The sequence below is a fragment of the Orycteropus afer genome, unplaced genomic scaffold, assembly GCF_000298275.1.
Source record: "Orycteropus afer afer isolate SDZICR_OR568_19922 unplaced genomic scaffold, OryAfe1.0 scaffold00024, whole genome shotgun sequence".
In the NCBI taxonomy this organism is placed as follows: domain Eukaryota; kingdom Metazoa; phylum Chordata; class Mammalia; order Tubulidentata; family Orycteropodidae; genus Orycteropus; species Orycteropus afer.
Window position 1 is genome coordinate 8,635,264 of NW_006921611.1, and position 20,689 is coordinate 8,655,952.

General features: G+C 36.9%; 1 protein-coding gene across 1 annotated transcript in view; it reads left to right on the forward strand.

Annotated features, from left to right (window-relative positions):
• ADAM18 (ADAM metallopeptidase domain 18) overlaps positions 1-20,689 on the forward strand; it is a 168,758-nt gene that overhangs the window by 15,932 nt on the left and 132,137 nt on the right. The window contains exons 3-7 of the mRNA XM_007935064.1: positions 64-119; positions 2,883-2,961; positions 3,353-3,429; positions 4,809-4,986; positions 18,814-18,879. Of these exons, the coding sequence (XP_007933255.1) occupies positions 64-119; positions 2,883-2,961; positions 3,353-3,429; positions 4,809-4,986; positions 18,814-18,879 (456 nt within the window). The remainder of the gene's footprint in view (positions 1-63; positions 120-2,882; positions 2,962-3,352; positions 3,430-4,808; positions 4,987-18,813; positions 18,880-20,689) is intronic.

Consider the following 20,689-nt stretch of genomic DNA (forward strand, 5'->3'; position numbering starts at 1 on the left):
ATATAATTTTACTTATGTGTTTCTGATTTACCAAATCATCTTTACTGATTTCCTTTATTTTAGGTGACTTATATTATTAAAATGGATGGAAAGCCCTATACTCTACATCTCAAAAAACAGTAAGTTACAAGTTTTAAAAATTTTGTAATGATTCAAATTCAGAAATGCATATGATGTAGACAGATTTTATCAATCGATTTTTAAGATTCATACAGTTTTAAATGTGAGATCCATGAAACATTTGCATTTTAATTATTGTAGTTTGTTATTTTGAAATTAAAAAAAATTAGCTACATATTTTAAACTTCCTAATGGCCATAAGCCATTAATTGTGAGTACCGCAAGCTGTGTATTTGCTATGTATGATATGAAATCAAATATAGTTATACATCAAGTTGTGATTAGTGGGAAATTTAACAGGTGGTATAATTTTTATGGATGTATGCATAGTGCCTAAGGCACTTGACTGCTAACCATATGGCTAGTGGTTCAAACCCACCAGCCACTCCTCAGAAGGAAGGTTGGGCAATCCACTTCTGTAGTGATTCTGCCCCAGAAACACAAGGAAGGGTGGCTATGAGTTAGGTCTGACTCGACAGCACATAACAAAAACAACAACAACATTAATGACATTGTATTTATTTTACAAACAACTTTATTGGGTATGTTTTACATATAGAAGTCATCCATTTCAAATATACAATAATTTTAATAATTTTATACAGTATTACAACCATCAGTCCTAGAATATGTTCATTCCTCAAATAAGTTCTCTTATGCCAATTTACACTTATTCCCTGTTCCCACCCACAGCCCCAGATAACAATCTACTTCTATCTTAAAATTTTCATTTTCTCAACATTTCATATAAATATAATCAAACTGCCTTTTTTCTGTCTCCATCTTTGATAATATATATTTTTAGCCTGCTATCTTTTGTCTATTTACATCTTTATAGTTTAACAAGGCTAGAGAAAGTTATTCTCACTTAATTCATTACAATTCTCACTTAATTCATAACAATTGAACTCACCTTTCTCCCTCACCAACTAGGCTAAAAGAAATGTGTTTTGATAAGAGCTTTATGTTTCTGGATGAGAGAGTTATTAGTCTAGTCTTCATTTCTCTTAACCAGTTAGTATTTTCTGGCACAGCTGATCATTCTCCCTGCTTTAAAATAATTTCTTCATTTGGCTTCCAAGATACCATGTACTCTTGGTTTAATTCTTACAATTGTGATTGCTCCTTCTCAGTTTTCCTTACTGAGGCCTTCTCATCTCGCCAATCTTTGAAACTTAGAGACTCTAAGGTGCTGTCCTTGAATCTCGTCTGTTTTTTCTAGCTGCACTCATCACTTAGATATTCATTTTGTGGCATAAAATATTATCTATGTGTTGACTACACCAACATGTGTATCTCTATCCATTTCCTATGAACTCTACATTCATTTTTCTGATTACTTACTTACTAGAATTCTCATACTTACCATGTCCAAAATTAACTTCTGATCATCTCCCCAGTGCTAATTCCATTCTCTCAGTTTCTCAAAACAAATACCTTGAAGTTAACTATGGCATCTTTTGTTTTACCTCCTACCAAATGGGTTATTAAATTGTATGTATTCTATTTTCATAACATGGCAGGATAGAATCTCCACCACTACTAGTATTCAAGTTGAAGCTACCATCATTTTTTGTCTGTATGATTGCAGTACATCCTAACTGGTCTCCTTGTTTTTTTTCTAATTTGCCCCAACAGACTATTCTCAACACAGCATTAAATCTGCTGCTATTAAAATATGGTCCAAACCTGTCATTAATTTGTTCAAAACTCTCCAATGACTCTGTGACCCCATCTTATTAAAACCAAAATCCAGTTACTGTTGAATTTACTCTGACTCATGGTAATCCTATGTGTGTCAGAGTAGAACTATGCTCCATAGGGTTTTCAGTGTTAATTTTTAGAAGTAGATTGCTGGCTTTTTTTTCTGAGGAACTTCTGGTTATACTTGAACTGCCAATCTTTCCGTTAGCAGTAGAGTATGTTAAACATTTGCACTACCTACAAACCATCTCTTACTTCTTTTTCTCTTATTCACTTCACAGTACCCTTAGTTGTTCTTTGTATACACAAAGCACATTTTTACCTCAGGGTCATTGCTTTCTCCTACTTTTGCCTGGAATACCTTTTCATACAAATTAATGTAGCTTTTTATTTTATTTTTATTTTTTTGAGTCTTTAATCATCAATTCAATGACCTTTTTTCAATAAATCCTACCTAAATTTGCAAACAAGCCCCAGCAACCCCACCTTATTTATTATTCATCCATCATGTTAGTAGGGTATGTCCCGGAGTATTGTGAATACCAGGAGTTTTATCTGTTTTATTCACTGTTCTATCCCAGCTCCTAGAAGAGGATATGTTACATAGTAAAACCAAAAAATCAAACTCATTGCCATTGAGTCAGATCCGATTCATGGAGACCCTTCCTTGGGTTTCTGAGGTGGTATCACTACAGAAGTAGATTGCCTAATCTTCTTTCTGAGGAGTGGCTAATGGGGTTGAACCACCAGGCTTCTGGCTAGCGGTCAAATGCCTTAGGCATTTATAAATATTTGTTGAATGAAGACATATACAGCCATGCAGATATAAATATGTGATCATAGAGAAGTCATAGAGACTATTTCAATGATAAGAAAACTCGACCCCTTAAGACACTGTTTCTAGGAATTTTAACTCTTATGCCACAGTAAAATAATAATTCTAATTACAGCATGTTACCATATAAATCCTATACATCCATACTCATTTTTGTCACTTTTAATATTTACATTACATTAATTTCATAACTCAGACATTTTTTTATTTTTGTTATTCTTAGCTCATTCTTATCCCAGAACTTTTTGGTTTATACATATAATGAAACTGGTTCTTTGCATTCTGAGTCTTCGTATTTAAAGGTAAGACTCTTTTCTTATTACCATGTGCTTTTCTACTAAAAGGACATCAATAACATTGAGATATATTTGTTTCCTGTTGCCTCTTGAATACAAATATCTTATGCCATATAACAGCCACTATTTCAGGTTAATTGTTGTACATAGAAATGACATATGACAGAGATGGAAATCCAGAAACAAGAAGATACTTGTAGTCACCCAGGTGATACAGAGTAATAAAAGTTCTCAAAGCCCTTTCTTTCCCCCGAAAATTTGTGTTAATAATTCTGCATGATTCACACTCTTACTATTGTCAATGCTTTTAATGTTTTGAGTCTCCTGCAATGTTTGACAATACATTTTTCTTCAGAAAGAATTTATGTATTTTTCTTCTTTCTATACTGCTTTTTAGATGCATTGCCATTACCAAGGATATATTGAAGATTTTCCAAATTCCGTTGTGACACTCAGCATCTGTTCTGGACTCAGGTCATATCATCTTATGGGGTATATATAGATGAAAAACTTAAAATGTACTTTAAACTAAAACTTTGTGGCTAGAACAAACTTAGACCTCTAGGAAGGTTTAAGGAAAATCAAGTCTGAAAATTTCATTATGATGGGCTTACTTCTATTTATATTAATATGAATGTCTGAACCTAAGTGATCTGTCATATGAAGTCAGTCTGGGTAGTCTTGGCTGGAAAGATTTCCAATAACTTTGCAGAAAGGCATAATTTCAAGAAGAGAAACTAAAAAATCTCCTTAAAAATTATTGTTGCATCATCGATTGTTGTTGTTGTGTGCTGTGGAGTCAGACTGATTCATAGCGACCCCTCCTTGGGTTTCCGAGGCAGCATCACTACGGAAGTAGATTGCCCCATCTTCCTTCTGAGGAGTCGCTGGTGGGTTTGAACCACCAGTCTTCTGGTTAGCAGTCAAGTGCCTTAGGCACTATGCTACCAGAGCATCATCATTAGTTATCTCAATTAGCTTTGGTAACTGACGTTGTTGTTGTTATGTGCCATCGAGTCAGCCCCGACTCATAGTGACCCCTCCTTGGGTTGCTGAGGCAGTATCACTACAGAAGTAGATTGCCCAACGTTCCTTCTGAGGAGTGGCTGGTGGGTTTGAGCTGCCAGCCTTCTGGTTAGCAGTCAAGTGCCTTATGCACTATGCTTCCAGTTATCTCAATTAGTTTTGGTAGCTGACGTGCTTTAAATATGATAAGCACCAGTAATGTACTCTCATATTAGGGACATTCAGTACAATATGTAGAAACAACCAATTAGAAGGTCTTCCAGAGGTAAAGGGCAGGGGTAAGTGTCATTGGAAGGTGATAAACAGGTAAGAGGAAAAAAATCCAGAGCTGAGAAAAATGACTCCCTGACTTTTTCTTTTTCACTTGGTTGCCCGATTTCCAGAATTTACACAAATCAAGCAGAAAATTGGCTCTCTTTGAATATTATTTGCATGGATATCAGCCTCTTCGGATATCTACTCTACATATCTGCTTCCCCTTACTCTAAGCTTTGTAAGAAAAGGAACTTTATTCTCAAAATTCTAAATGGATTTTTTTTTAAAAAAAGTACCTAGCAATTACTAGGCCTCAAAAAATACATTCTGAATGAATGAGATTACTATCAAGAAATTATAAAACACATTTCATTATATTTAGTTTTTGAAGATATGAACAAATCTAAGGCAAATATGGTCACCCAGTAGCAGAACTGCAAAGAACAAATAGGAAAAGAAAGTGGATTTAAAACCTTTTGTTTACTATGGTTCCTCCTTTCTCACTCTTAAGAGTATAGCTTTAATGGAGTCATTTGGAAGATTTTTATAATTGTTGCCTTCTGAATATACAGGGGATTCCTTCAGTTTGAAAATAGTACCATTGGGATTGAGCCAGTGGAATCTTCAGCAGGATTTGAGCACATAATATATCAAGTGAAAAATGACATTCCAGATGTACCAATGTTGGCAGAAAATGCAAGCAGGTCTTGGCAGAAGGACCAGCCCAATAAAATTGATATGAGTTCACAAGTAACTATGGTAATTCTGATTTTATTACGTACTAAGAAATTACTTCTGTTACTTCTGTAGAATTTTATTAATCATGAAAATAATGTATTTGAAGAGCAATTCTATAGGAATATTAAATTTGATGTCTGGTTTCTATATCTAAAAAACACCTGAATTTCTTCTAAACTATCTGGAAAATTATCTAATGATGTATATTCAAACTTACTGTCTTATAATATATTTATAACATTTCTTGCTTTCTATTTTTATTGAAGTAAAATACAGATTATTGAATAAATTTTGTAAATAGAGGAAGGACAAAATCATTGCTATTACCACTGCCTTGGTAAAATTATTTTTAATATTATGAGGAATAGCTTTATCTATCTTCAAATCCACTTAATTTTTTCTCCTCCCTGCTGACATCTGTTAAGCTTCTCTAATGAATTTTCATTTCAATTATTTTACTCTTCAGCTCCATATTTTCTTTTTTTTAATCTTTTTATAATTTCTATAGCTTTACTGATATTCTCTATTTGTTGACATATACTTTTAATACTTTACTTCTTTATTTACTTTAGATCTTTGAACATACTCAAAATACTATAAAAAGTCTTTTTAATGTAGACTTTCTTTAACTCTAGACTTTCTCAAAGAAATTGTCTATAGTTTGCATTTTTTTTCCTGTGTATGGAACATACACTCTTAGTGTCTTTTTTTTCTTTCTTTTTTTCTTTTTTGCATGTCTCATAATTTTTATTGGAATCAGTACATTTTAAATTATATGTTGTGGTAATTCTGAAAATAATATTCCCCCCACAGGTTTATTATTGCTGTGATTTGTTATAGTTGTTTTTTATTTTATTGATTTTCTGAATTGATTCTGTAAAGTCTGTGTTCTTTTTGTGTGTGTTGCCAGTGAATATTTCATTCTATTAGTAGTGACCTAGTAATTTGAGAGAGATTTATCTAAATAGTTGGAACCAATACATCTCCAGTCTTTGCATAGAATCTCTGTGTGCATGTTGAATCACATATTCAGCACTAAACCAAGCAGTTAACAACTGGATTTCACTTTATTTCCTACTTGCAAAGAGCTTCAATACCAGTCAGAGGAGAGAGGTTAGGGCCCATCTAGGTCTTTTCTGAGCATGTGCACAGCCCTGGGCATGCACATGGTCTTGTAGATTGCCAGAAATATTTCATAGCTTTTTAAACCCCCTATGAACAACTTAGTCCTCAGCTTTTTCTTTTAAGCTTTTGCATTAGTCTGTTGCTTGCCCCATCTGTTATCCACTGCCTCAGAGAGTTACAAAGGTGCAAAAAAAAAAAAAAAAATCCTGTAATTGTTTTTAATAAATGCTTTTGGGGAAAAAGACTTTTCACATTGGGAGCTCCAAGGTCAAATTCAGACAGCTTCAGAAGTGTGTTTTCTAGAGAATCTTGGTATAGGTCAATTCATGACAGTTCCCTGGGGATGAGGCTTTGAGGAAGTTCCAGCCCCATTTTGCTTTTCTTAGTAGTTGCCAGACTACTAGTTTTCACCGCAGATGTGAGCTATGAATTTTTAATTAATGGAGGAACGGACTATGGCAAGTAAAAATGACACAAAGATCACTGTCCTTACAAAGATTCAGCCATTTATTCTTGCATAGACTTTGCATAGAATACTGCAAACCTCTAGTTAATTTCTAGAAGTTTGAAAAACTTAATTTGTCAGTTTTCTTTTTGCTTTTTTAGAAGAGACCATTTTCAAGGTTCCTTATTCTGACAGTTTTTCTGATACCATTTTATCCCATAATTTTTTGTATCCCATATGTAAAGTTTGTATACATATAGGAGCTCTGTTGGTGCAGTGGTTAAAGCATTTGGCTGCTAACCAAAGGCCAGTGGTTAGAACCCACCTGATGCTTCTTGGGACAAAAATGAGGCCATCTGCTTCTGTGAAGACTTACAGCCTTGGAAAAACTATGAGGCAGTTCTGCTCTGTTGTACAGGGTCACTATGAGTCAGAATTGAGTCTATGGCAGTGGATTTTGTTTTAGTTTATGTATATATAATATTTTAATACAATGTATAATTCCCCTTATTATTCCCTTGGATAATTTACAAGTATGTAATTGGTGATATTTAGATGTATTTTTGTTATTGACTTCAAATTTAATTTCATGTCCAGAGAATATATGCTTGACTTCATCATGTATATTTTCTCTTTATATTATGCACTTATTTGATACAGTGTTTTTACAAAAATCTGTTAGGTTAACTTGTTTGTATGACTTCAAAACTTACATGTTTTCTCTACAAGATATTTCTACTTCACTTGTCATATGATTTTTCTTATGTCGATATTTGAGCTATGCGCTGCATTTTTTAATTTTTAAATAAATTATTATTAATAATTATATTAAACAAGTATGAATTTAGTAGACTTTCATGATTTACTTTAAGATGCTGCATATGTTTCAAAGTTTGTGACAAAATTGTAATAATGAATGTTTCCCTGAAAGGCAAGCAGAGAGAACTCCCTTTTAGACACTTTTGAATTGCAAGGTAACAAACATCTACTTATTAAGGACAGCATCTAACAGTACTCAGTTATAAAATGAAGTGTGCTTGGACTTAAGTGGTTAGAGACAGCCAACTCCCTTCTGTGTTCCTGGCAGTAGTAGATATATTTGATGCTAAATTACATATCTGATTGTGCATGTTGTCAAATGTTTTTTCAGAGGGGCCTTGCAGTGTAGTAAATTACTTAGTGTGGCTTTTCTACCCATAAGTCTTTGTAAACTCCAAGGTGGGATTTTCTATGAGCAACTGAGGAGCTCCTGATTGCTGAAGTTGTCCACCTGGAGTATTTCTGTAGGGCGTGGCACAATACAATGTTCTGGGAGTTTCCCACTCTCTCTCACATGCTTTGAGTTCTGATTCTGTGATTGGCTAGTTTGACCACTCTTCTGGCCTCAAAAGGAGGCCTCTTAGAGGCAGAACTCACTCTGACTGCTGGTTGAGTAAGACGTGCTGCTGAAAGAGACACGGGCTCCTGAGACACGCGTTGCTGGGAAAGAGACGCAAGAGACACGCATTGCTGAGTGAGACACCGAGGGACCAGCACTGCTGGGAAAGAGACTGTGAGAGACTGTTGGCTGAGGGACGGTGGGCTGGGAGACAGACTGAGCATTCTTCCTGAACTTGAGTTGTAGCCTGGTGCTTCTCTAATAAACCCTGTAATCTGTGAGTTCTGTGTGGCCACTGCAGTGAATTATCGAACCCAGGAGAGAGGTTGTGGGTGCTTTGGGAGGAATGGTTGGTAAAAGGGCTGGAGGGAGGCAGCATGTCTGGCCTTGCAGTAATAGGCCTTGGGTTACTAATGTCTTCCTCTTGTAAGATTAGAGGAGAACAGAAAATGTGACCTCCTTGCCGTTTTAGCAGGCCTTTAACACATTAATTGTAGTTCCTTTAAATTCCCTTTTAGTCCCATCATCTATGTCATATCAGTCTGGTTCTCAGGATTGCTTTTCCTCTTCAGATGATTTTATCTTGCCTTTTTCTACATCCTATTATTTATGCTTTTTTGAAAGCTGGACATACTATGTAAGGCAGTAAATGCTGAATTAAATGTTTTTTGTGCTTGTAGATGATCACATTTTCCTCCTGTCAGATTCCTATTCTCACTGTACCAAAGGCATCACATTCCTCAAGTGTTTGTTGTTTGTGTTGTTAGATGCTGATGAATCATCTCCAACTCATAGAGATCCTATGCAAAGCAGAACAAAACACTGCCTGATCCTGTGCCAGCTCCACAATCCCTGCTATACCTGAGCCGATCTTTGTACCCATTGTGTCAATCTATCTTCCCCTCTTTTGTTAACCCTCCACTTCACCAAACATGATATCCTTCATGTTCTTACAAAATGACCAAAGTAGGTGAGATGAAGTCTGGCCATTCTCGCTACCAAGGAGCATTCCGCCTACTCTTTTCCAGGACAGATTTGTTAGTTGAACTAACAAATCTGGTAGTTATTTTAGCAGTCCATGGTACTTTCAGCATTCTTCGCCACCAGCACAACTCAAAAGCATCAACTCTTCTTTGGTCTTCCTAATTCATTGTCCAGCTCTCACATGCGTAAGAGGCAATTGAAAATACCATGGCTAGGGTTAGGCACACCTTAGTCTTCAAGGAGACAAATCGACTCTTCAACACTTGAAAAAGGTCTTTTGCAGTAGATTTGCCCAATGCAATACATCGTCTGATGTCTTGACTGCGATTTCTATTGGTGTTGATTGCAGAAGCAAGTAATATGAAGTTCCCGACAACTTCATGAATCTGTTTATTGGACCAGTTGTGAGGATATTTGTTTTCTTTATATTGTAATCCATACTGCAGACTGTAGTCTTTAATCTTCATCAGTAAGTGCTTCAAGTCATCCTCACTTTCAGCCAGGAAAGTTGTGTCATCTGTGTATCACAGGTAGTTAATGAGTCTTCCTCCAATCCTGTTACCATGTTCTTCTTCATATAACCCATCTTCTTGGATTATTTGCTAAGCATACATATTGGATAAGTATGGTGAAAGGATACAATGCTGACGCACTCCCTTTTTGATTTAAAAACATGCAATATCCCCTTGTTCTGTTTGAATGACAGCCTCCTGATTGATCTATGTACAGATTCCTCATGAGTACAGTCAAGTGTTTGGGAATCCCATTCTTCTCGATGTTATGCATAATTTGTTGTGATCCACACAATTGCATGTTTTTGCATAGTCAATAAAACTTAAGCAAAAATCTTTCTTGTATTCTTTGTTTTAGCCAAGATCCATCTGACATCAGCAATGATACCCCTTGTTGCACATCCTCTTCTGAATCCAGCTTGCATTTTGGGAAGTTCCCTGTCAGTATACTGCTGCAAGTTTTTTTTTTTTTTTTTATCTTCAGTAAGATTTACTTGCGTGAGATATTAATGATATTGTCCAATAATTTTCACATTCTGTGGGATACCCTTTTTTGGAATGGGTACAACTATGGATCTCTTCTAGTCAATTGGTCAGATTCTTCCAAATCTTTTGGCATAGCTGAGTGAGTGCCTCCAGCGGGGCATCCATTTGTTGAAACATCTCAATGGGTATTCTGTCAATTCCTGGAGTCTTATTCTTCACCAATTCCTTCAGTGCAGCTTCCACTTCTTCCTTCAATACCATTGGTCCTTGATGATACCCACTTCCTGAATTTGGTGGACATTGACCAGTTCTTTTTCGTACAGTGACTCTGTGTATTCCTTCTATGTTCTTTTGATGCCTCCTGCATCATTCAATATTTTGCCCATAGAATTTCTGAATATTGTAACTCAAAGCTTACATTTTTTCTTCAGTTCTTTTAGCTTGAGAAATGCTGAGTGTGTTCTTCCCTTTTGGTTTTCTAACTCCAGTTATTTGCACATTTCATTATAGTAATTGGCTTTGTTTGCTTGAGCTGCCCTTTGAAATCTTCTGTTTAGCTCTTTTATCTTGTCATTTTTTCCATTTGCTTTACCAACTCTCCCCTCAAGGACAAGTTTCTGAGTCTCTTTGGACATCCATTTTGGTCCTTTCTTCCTTTCTTGTCTTCTTAATGACTTCTTGCTTTCTTCATGTATGATGTTCTTGATGTCATCTCACAGTTCCTCTGGTTTTTAGTCATTGATGTTCAATGCACCAAATCTGTTCTTTAAATGGTCCCTAAATTCTGGAGGGATATTATCAAGGTCATATTTTGTCTCTTGTGGACTTGTTTTAATTGTCTTCAACTTCAACTTGAACATGTGCATGAGCAGTTGATGGTTCGTTCCACAATCAGCTCCTGGACTTGTTTTGGCCAAAAATACTGAACTTCTCCATTGCCTCTTCCCACAGATGTAGTCAGTCAGATTCCTGTGTATTCTATCTGGTGAAGTCCACATGTATAATTGTTGGTTATGTTGTTGAAGAAGATATTTGCAATGAATAAGTTTTTTGTCTTGCAAAATTCTATCATGCAATCTCCAGCTTTATTTCTATCACCAAGGCCATATTTTCCAACCACGGAAGCTCTTCTTTGTTTCCAATTTTTACATTCCGGTCACCAGTGATAATCAACACATCTTGATTGCACATTTCGTCAATTTCAGACTGCAGAAGTTGGTAGATATCTTCAATTTCCTCATCTTTGGCTTTGGTGGTTGGTGTGTGAATTTGAATAACAGTAGTATTAACTGGTTTTCCTTGTAGTATATGGATATTATCCTGTCACTGATAGAATGGTAGTTCAGGACAGATCTTGAAACATTCTTTGTGACAATGAATGCCACATCATTCCTCTTCATAGTACACCATGTAGTCGTCTGATTAAAAATGGCCCAGACTAGTCCATTTCAGCTCACTAATGCCTAGGATATTGATCTTTATGTGTTCTATTTCATTTTTGACAACTTCCAATTTTCCTAGATTCATAATTCACACATTCTGAGTTCCCATTATTAATAGATATTTGCATCTGTTTCTACTCATTTTTAGTCATGCCACATCTGCCAATGGAGGTCCCAAAAGCTTTACCCTATCCATATTGTTAAGATCGCCTCTACTCTGAGGAGTCAGCTCTTTCTCAGTCAAATATGAGCACCTTTCAACCTGATGGGCTTTTGTTCCAGCATTATATTGGACAATGCTTCAGGGCTATTCATAAAGATTTCCAGTAATATATCAGACAATGTTTCACTGCTATTCATAAGGTTTTCACTAGCCAATTGTTTGAGAAGTGGATGGCCTGTTCCTTCTTCAAAGTCTGTTAGCCCAGGACTCTGCTGAAACCTGTCCACCATGGGTAACTCTGCTGGTATTTTGCAACACAGTGGCATAGCCACCAACCTCATTGCAACATGTAAGCCACCACAGGATGACAAACTGACAGACAAGTTTGTCTCCCTTAATCGTTCCTAATCCCTCTGCACCAGCCTACCTCAGGCAATGGCTTTAAAATAGAGCCACCTTCAAGAGAAAAGCAGCCCCAAGCACCAGGCCCACCTACTTCAGGCCTCAGACTTAAAATACAGCCGCCACCAAGTGAAAAGCAGTCTCCAAGATCCGGACCAGCCTACCTTTGGCCCCTGCCCTAATAAAGAGCCACCCCCAAGTGAAAAGCAGCCCCCAGCCCCAGGCCACCTACCTGGTGTCCCGGCCTTAACATAGAGTCACCCCAAGTAAAAACCACCTCTAAGCTTATATATATATATATATATATATATATACATACACACACACACACACACACGCACGTATATATAGATAGATATATAGATCTATCTATCTATATATATGGAATGGGTAGAAATACAGACCTTTTGCCGTCAGTTGGCTGTCTTCTGAATTTCTTGACATAGATAAGTAAGTGCCTCCAGAACTGCATCTGTTTGTTGAAGTATATCAACAGGAATTCCATCAATTCCTATAGCCTTGTTTTTCACAGCTCAGCTTGAACTTCTTCCTTCAATACCTTCTTGATCATATCCCACCTCCTGAAATGGATGAATTGACCAATTCTTTTTTGTCCAGTGACTGTATATTCCTTCCATCTTTTTTTGATGTTTCCCACATCATCCAGTATTTTGCCCATAGAATCTTTGATTATTGCAACTCAAGGCTTGAATTTTTTCTTCATTTCTTTCAGCTGGAGAAATGCTGAGCACGTTCTTCCCCTTTGGTTTTTATAATAATTGAGCTTCTTTTTGAAATCTGTTCAGCTTTTTTATCTTGTCATTTCTTCCATTTGCTTTAGCTACTCTTCATTCAAGAGCAAATTTCAGACTCTCTTCAGACATCTATTTTGGTCTTCATTTCCTATCTTTTTAATGACCTTTTGATTTCTTCATGTATGATGTTCTTGATCTCATCCCCAGTCATCATATTGCACTGGATAATCTGCTGCAAAAGACCTCTTTAAAGTGCTAAGGAGCAAAGATGTCTCTTTGAAAACTGAGGTGCACCTAACCCAAGCCATGGTGTTTTCATTAGCGCCATATGCATGTGAAAACTGGATAATGAATAAGGAAGACCAAAGAAGAGTTGGTGCTTTTCGAGTTGTGGTGGTGGTGAAGAGTACTGAAAGTACTATAGACTGCCAGAATAACTAACAAATCTGTCCTGGAAGAAGTGCAGCCGGAATGCTCCTTAGGAACAAGAATGGCCAGACTTTGTCTCACCTACATTGGTCCTGTTTTCAGAAGGGACCATTCCTTGGAGTAATATATCATTCTTGGTAAAGTGGAAGACCAGCAAAAAGTGGAAGGCCCTCTACTAGATGGATTGACACAGTGTCTGCAACAGTGGGCTCAGGTATAGCAAGGATTGGAAGGATGTGCACTAACAGGCAGTGTTTCATTCTATTGTACATAGGGTCTCAATGAGTCAGACCCAACTCAATAGCATCTGACAACAACACAGCAACAATAGCTGGGTACCATCAAGTTCTGGTCTTAGAGCAAATGAGTCAACTCTTCATGGAGACAGTTACAAACGTATTCCAGTTTCTCCTCTCTTCAGTTTCTCAACCCTCATTTATTCTACAGCTTCTGATGTATACAGACCAATTATTGAAACTTGATTGATCAGTAGCAGCTTTTAAGACCTCTGACACTGCACAATGAACTAAAAGGTAGAATAGAAAATACAAAATATTTTGAAGGTAATGTTGAATGTAAAGAAAAAAATCAACATCACAAAGATGATATTCTCTTTGCTCTCAACATCAATTGCCACATGAATCACACACAGAAGAAATGCATATGGCAGATTGGATCTCATGAAAACAGTCAAAGAACATTATGAATGAGGCTAAATAATAGTAACTATACAATATATTAAGGAGCTCTTGTGGTGTAGTGCCTAATGCATTTGACTGTTAACCAGAAGGTTGGCAGTTCAAACCCGCCGGCCACTGTGTGGAAGGCAGACTGGGCAATCTAATTCCATAAAGATTTACCACCTCAGAAAGCCAAAGGAATATTTTTGAATTTTCCTCCAAATATGACTAGAATTATGAGTATTCTTCACCCAGTAGAAGTTGCTTTGAATTTAGCAGATGCCTCAGCATTTTTCCCATTTAAATGTAATATGATTTTCATTCTTTGAGAAGTGGATGGCCTCTTCCTTCTACCTAGTCTGTCTCATTCTGTGAGCTGCACTGAAAACTGTGCAGTATGCAACCCTGCTGGCTTTTGAAACACCAGTGGCACAGCCTCAAGCCTCACAACAATGCGCGAGCCACCACAGTACGACAAACTGACAGACAAGTTTGTCTCCCTTAGCTGCTGGAAACCTCTCTGCACTCCCCTTGCCTAATTTGTAGCTGGATCCTGCCACTTTTGTCATCCCTTTCCTGACTCTGGGGGTGGGTCATGTCTCCTTGCCCCTTAACTGGCTCTGTAAGAGGGAGTGCATCAGGGTTGTATCCTTTCACCAAACGTATTCAATCTATATGCTGAGCAAATAATCTGAGAAGCTGGACTATATGAAGAAGAACATAGCACCAGGATTGGAGGACTGAAATATGCTAATGACACAACTTTGCTTGCTGAAAGTGAGAATGACTAGAAGCACTTACTGATGAAGATTGGAAAAAACAGTTTGCAGTATGAATTACATCTCAATATAAAGAAAATAAAAATCCTCACAACTGGACCAATAAGAAACATCATGATAAATGGAGAAAAGATTGAAGTTGTCAAAGACTCCATATTGCTTGGTTCTATAGTTGACACCAATGGAAACAGCAGTAAGGATATCAGATGACATATGTTGTTGTTGTTGTTATGTGCCGTCAAGTTGGACCAATTCATAGCAACTTCTCCTTGGGTTTCTGAGTGGTATCACTACGGAAGTAGATTGCCCAACCTTCCTTCTGAGAAGTAGCTGGTGGGTTTGAACCACCAGCCTTCTGGTTAGCAGTCAGTTGGCTAAAAAGGATCTCTTTCAGGTGATGAGGAGTAAAGATGTCTCCTTGAGGACTAAGGTGCACCTGACACAAGCCATGATATTTTCATATGCATGTGAGAGCTGGACAATGAATAAGGAAGAGCAAAGAAGAGTGAATGTTTTTGAGTTGTGGTGTTGGCAATGACTGCTAAAAGTACCATGGACTGCTAAAAGAACTAACAAATCTGTCCTGGAGGAAGTGCAGCCAGAATCTTCCTTGGAAAAAAGAATGACCAGACTTCATCTTACATACTTTGGTAATGTTGTCAGAAGGGACCATTCACTGGAGAAGGGTGTCATGCTTGGTAACGTGGAGGGGCAACAAAAGAGGGGAAGGCCCTCAATGAGATGGATTGACACAGTGGCTGCAGCGATGGGCTCAAGTATAGCAAGGATCATGGAGCTGGCGCAGGACCAAGCAGCGTATTGTTCTGCTGTACATAGGGTCACTATGAGTTGGAGAGGACCCGACAGCACCTAACAACAACAACACCATGATTTTCATTAGTCAATTGAAGGTGTCAATAATTTCAAATTTATTAACCATATAGTGCAATCTTTGAGAAAAGTGAGGTAGCGTAATGAAAATTAAGATGATATAGGTAATATCTATTGTTCCGAAGATATAAAAATACAATACAGATAAGAAACTAATCAAAGCAGATGAATATATGCCAAGAACAATTATTTTTTTATGTTATTTTTAATCAGTGAAGTTTTTTTTTTTAATTTTTGTTTAATGAACTTAGATATTATGTTTATTTTAAGAAATATATCAATTTTGCAAGTAATTTTTGAGTAGAAATATTTTAGGTCCAATGAATTATATGATAAAAATTTACAGTCATTACATATCACTTTCAATAATTATATAATATCAATTCTTTTTAGTGCTCCCCTTACCAACTTCATATTATTCTAGCTAGAGCTAGATCACTGTCATTTTAAGACTACATTAAGTATTAGAAAATTGTGGAGAAAATTGTAGAGAAAAAAATGAAAGAGTGCTTCGGATACCTATTTATTTCAGCATTTTATGAGAGAAAATGAGAGTTAGGATAACTTCCTTTCCTAAAAAATTTCATATACTACATACGTGTACACACAGAGTTAGATAGATAGATAGACAGACACATAAATACGTACATAGATTATATAGAAATTGATGGCAGCAATTGATATACAATGCAGACATACTTTATTTCCCTACAAAAATGCAAAGAAATCCATTTAAACTTGTAAGGTGCTGTGGACTTGATTTTGACTCATAGTGACCCTACGTAAAACAGAACAAAACACTGTGAGGTCCTGCACCACTTTCACAATCGTTGCCTTGCTAAAGCCCATGTTTCAGCCACTATGTCAGCCATCTTGTTTAGGGTCTTCCCCTTTTTTCACTAACCCTCTACTTTATCCAGCATGATATCTTTCTCCAGGAACTGGTCCCTTCTGACATGATCAAAGTATGAGAGACAAAGTCTGGCCATTCTCACCTCTAAGGAGTATTCTGGCTGTACTTCCTTCAACACAGATTTGGTTCAATATTCTTCTCAAACATCACAATTCCTTAAATGCTTCAATTTTTCTGCAGTCTTCTTCATTCAATTAGAGTTCTTTGTCTTCAAAGTGACATCTTTACTCTTTAAAACCTTAAAGAGGTCTTTTGCAGCACATTTGCCCAATACAATACATCCTTTAATTTCTTGACTGCTGTTTTCATGGATGTTGATTATGGATCCAAGTAAAATGAAATCCATGACAACTTCAATCTTTTCTCCATTTATCATAATGTTTATTATTTGTGTAGTTCTGAGAATTTTTATTTTCTTTATATTGCATTGCAATCCATACTGAAGGCTGTAGTCTGAGCTTCATCAGTAAGTGCTTCAAGTCTTCTTCACTTTCAGCAACCAAGGTGGGGTCATCTGCATATTGCAGGTTGTTACTCAGTCTTCCTCCAATCCAATGCCATGTCTTTCTTCATATAGTCCAGTTTCTCAAATATTTGTTCAGCATACAGACTGAATAAGTATAGTGAAACAACTTGACCCTGACACACACTCTTCCTGATTTTAAACCTTGCAGTATCCTCTGTACTATTTGTCTATGTATTTGTCTCTGTACCTCTTGGACTATGTATAGGTTTCTCATGAGCACTATTAACTATTCTGGAATTGCCATTCTTCAAAATGTTATCCATAAGTTATGATCTACACAAATGAGTTTGCATACTTAATAAAACCCAAATAAACATCTTTTTTGTATTCTTTGCTTTCAGCAAAGACCCATCTGACATCAGCAATGATATCTCTCATTCCACGCCCTCTTCTGAATTCGCTTGAATTTCTGCTCGTTCCCTGTAGATGTACTACAGATGTACTGCATTTTTGAAAAATCTTCAGCAACATTTTACTTGCGTGTGTTAATAACATTGTTTGATAATTTCCACATTCTGTTGGGTTGATTACCTTTCTTTGGCATGGGCACAAATATGTATCCTTTCCAGTGACTTGTAAGGTAACTGCCTTCCAAATTTCTTGGCAAAAATGAATAACTGCATCTACCACTGCACCTGTTTGTTGAAACTTCTCAATGGGTATTCCTTCAGCTCCTGGAGCCTTGTTTTCCACAAATTCCTTCAGTCCAGCTTGGACTTCTTCCTTCAATACCATTGGTTCTTGATCATATGCTACCTTCTCAAATGCTTAACATTGACCAATTCTTATTTAAACCAGGACTCTACCATTTAACTCCACTTTTTCTTGCTGTTTATTTTAATCCAGAAAATTCTATAACCCACTCAACACTTGCACCCTCCAACCAAAAGCCAAACCAAACTTACTGTCATCGAGTCAATTCTGACTCCTGGCAACCACGTTACTTTTAAATTTGGTTACTAGTATCCTCGGAGCAAAGAAAAAATTTTAATATCTCTGAGATAAAAGCCTAGTTCTGAAGCTACTAAACTAGTTCCGATATTTTTAATTGTTTTTTTTTTAGCATTTTCCCTTAAACTGTTAGTAGTACAAATCACATTAATTATCTGAAATTATGTCCAAACTATGAACTCTCAAATGTTTCTGCGTTTGGCTTTTTTTTTTTCCCTGATAAATGAATGAAAGATTTCCAGTGTGCCACAGTTGGTGTTACTATAATCTTTAGGAGGAGAGCCAGTGAGAATTTTTCAGTATGAATTAGTTATGTAAATTTGTCGTCAGCTGAAGACAACAGAGTGTGTATCTCTCTGTTTACTTCTTCTTAATCAGTACTAAAATACAGTACCTGATAGTACCATAATGTCAGGAGCTCTGGTAACTTAATGCCTAAGGCACTTGACTGCTAACCAGAAGGCTGGTGGTTCAAACCCACCAGCCACACCTTGGAAGGAAGGTTGGGCAATCTACTTCCATAGTAATACTGACTCGCAAACCCAAGGAGGGGTCGCTGTGAGTCAGGACCAACTCGAGGGCACATAGCAACAACAAAAACAATACTATACTAGGTTCACTGTGAATCTTTTGTACCTGGAATATGATTTGAAGTAAAATTTTCTGATTTGCAATTATTTTTTATATTTAAATACTCATGAAGGTTTTATAAACTCAAAACACCAAACTCACTGCCATTGAGTCGATTCCAACCCCCTTTGGGTTTCCGAGGTGGTAAATCTTTACAAATAGATTGCCTAATCTTCCTTCTGAGAAGTGGCTTGTGGGTTTGAACCGCCAGCCTTCTGGCTAGCAATCAAATGCCTTAGGCACTATGCTACGAGATTCCTTCTTTACATCTCATTTTTTTTTTGTTGTTGTTCTTAAGAAATTCAATACATGTTAACATGGTGTTATTATTATTATTTTTTCTTTCAGAAAGAACCTCTTTTGAAACAATCACCTCAATATATAGAAATGCACATTATAGTGGAAAAAACTTTGGTAAGTCAAAGTTTTCCTTCTTTCTTTGTCTTTCTCTCTCTCTCCCTCATTTCCTTCATTCCTTTCTCATGAAAAATTTACCTTAATTTAAAAGATAGCATGATACTTTTTCATTCTTTCTAAATAAAGATCTTTTATTATTGGTATGTTATAGTAAGTAATAGCTATGACTTTAACATATCATTACTAAGAAAACAAAAACTAGCTTCAGATCTCCTGTATTATCTTCCCCTATCCCTCAGTTTAGCCTAGTACTTCTCTGATCTCACACAAGTGTTTAACACTGTATTGAGTATTTTGAATTAATATTTTCTCCTTGAAAATTTTCAACTGCTTCAGGTTTTTGCTCAAATATTGTATTTTTAAATCTTCCTTCTCTAACTAAAATTGTATCTCCAAACTACTAGTTTCATGGTTTTTGTATATTTTTCCTAAAATATAGTCTATCATAATTTTTGAATGAATAAACCTCCACATTTCAATGTATACTCAATTATAGAATCATTAGATGTCTATCAATTTCCAAGTACTGGACTGTTGTTGTTGTTGTTGTTATGTGCTGTCGAGTCGGCCCTGACTCTGGTAGCATAGTGGCTAAGACACTTGCCTGCTAACCAGACAGCTGGCGGTTCAAACCCACCAGCCACTCCTTGGAAGGAAGGTTGGGCAATCCTACTTCCGTAGTGATACTGCCTCGGAAACCCAAAGAGGGGTCGCTATGAGTTGGGTTTGACTCAACGGCACATAACAACAACAAGTACTGGACTAGTCATTAGAAATCCTGCATTCAACAATTTACATTCTATTAAAGAGGCAGATACAAAATAAGAAAATTATACAATGGATAAAATCCAAAGCCAAAGCCATTGCTGTCGAAAGGATCCAACTCATAGCAACCCTATAGAAGAGAGTAGAAATGCCCCATAGAGTTTCTAAGGCTGTAATCGTTACAGAAGCTAACTGCCACAGGTTTCCTCAGTAGAGCAGGCTGTGGGATTCAAACTGCCAACTTTTTGGCTAGCTGTTGAGTGTTTTAACCACTGTGCTATCAGGGCTCCTTTAGACATATTAATGTTATTATTATTATTATTATTTTGTGATTTGGGTGAAAATTTATAGAGCAAATACACTTTCTATACAGCAGTTCACATACACTTTGTCTCATGACATTGACCACAATTTACCATGATGCAACAGCTCCCCTCCTACTTCCTCCCCATAGTTACCTCTTCCCTGTGTCCATCGCTCCATGCACTCCTGCCCCCTGAGCTGTCTCCCTGTGCATAAGCAGCCCTTTTTCTCCCATGTTTGTTCTCTCCAAGGAGTATATCTACCTCAGGTAAATGTTCAACTCATATGCCTCTCTATTGTTTGACTAGAAGCCACAGGCATGGGTTCAATTCCAGACCTGAAGGGCAGCTAGGGACCATAGTCTCAGTGGTTCCACCAGGCTCTATCAGACCAGCAAATCTGGTCTCCCCCCTTTTTTTTTTCCAAATGATTTTGAGTTTTGTTCCACATTGTTGTCCCCATCTATCCAGGATCTCCTACATAGATCCTCTTCCAAGTGGTTGATAGTAGTAGCTGGGCACCATCTGGTTCTTCTGGTCTCATAGTTGTATAGGCTGCAGATAAGATGGTGTACCAGTTGCTAGGACTAAGTGTTTCCATGAAGTTTTGGTTTTCTTCTTTCTTCTTTGCTCTGGACTCAGAGAGACCCATCGTTGCATCTAGATGGCAGTTTGCAAGCTTTTAAGATCCCAGTCGCTACTCACCAAAGTAGGAGGTGGAACAATGTTTTTTGTAGTAG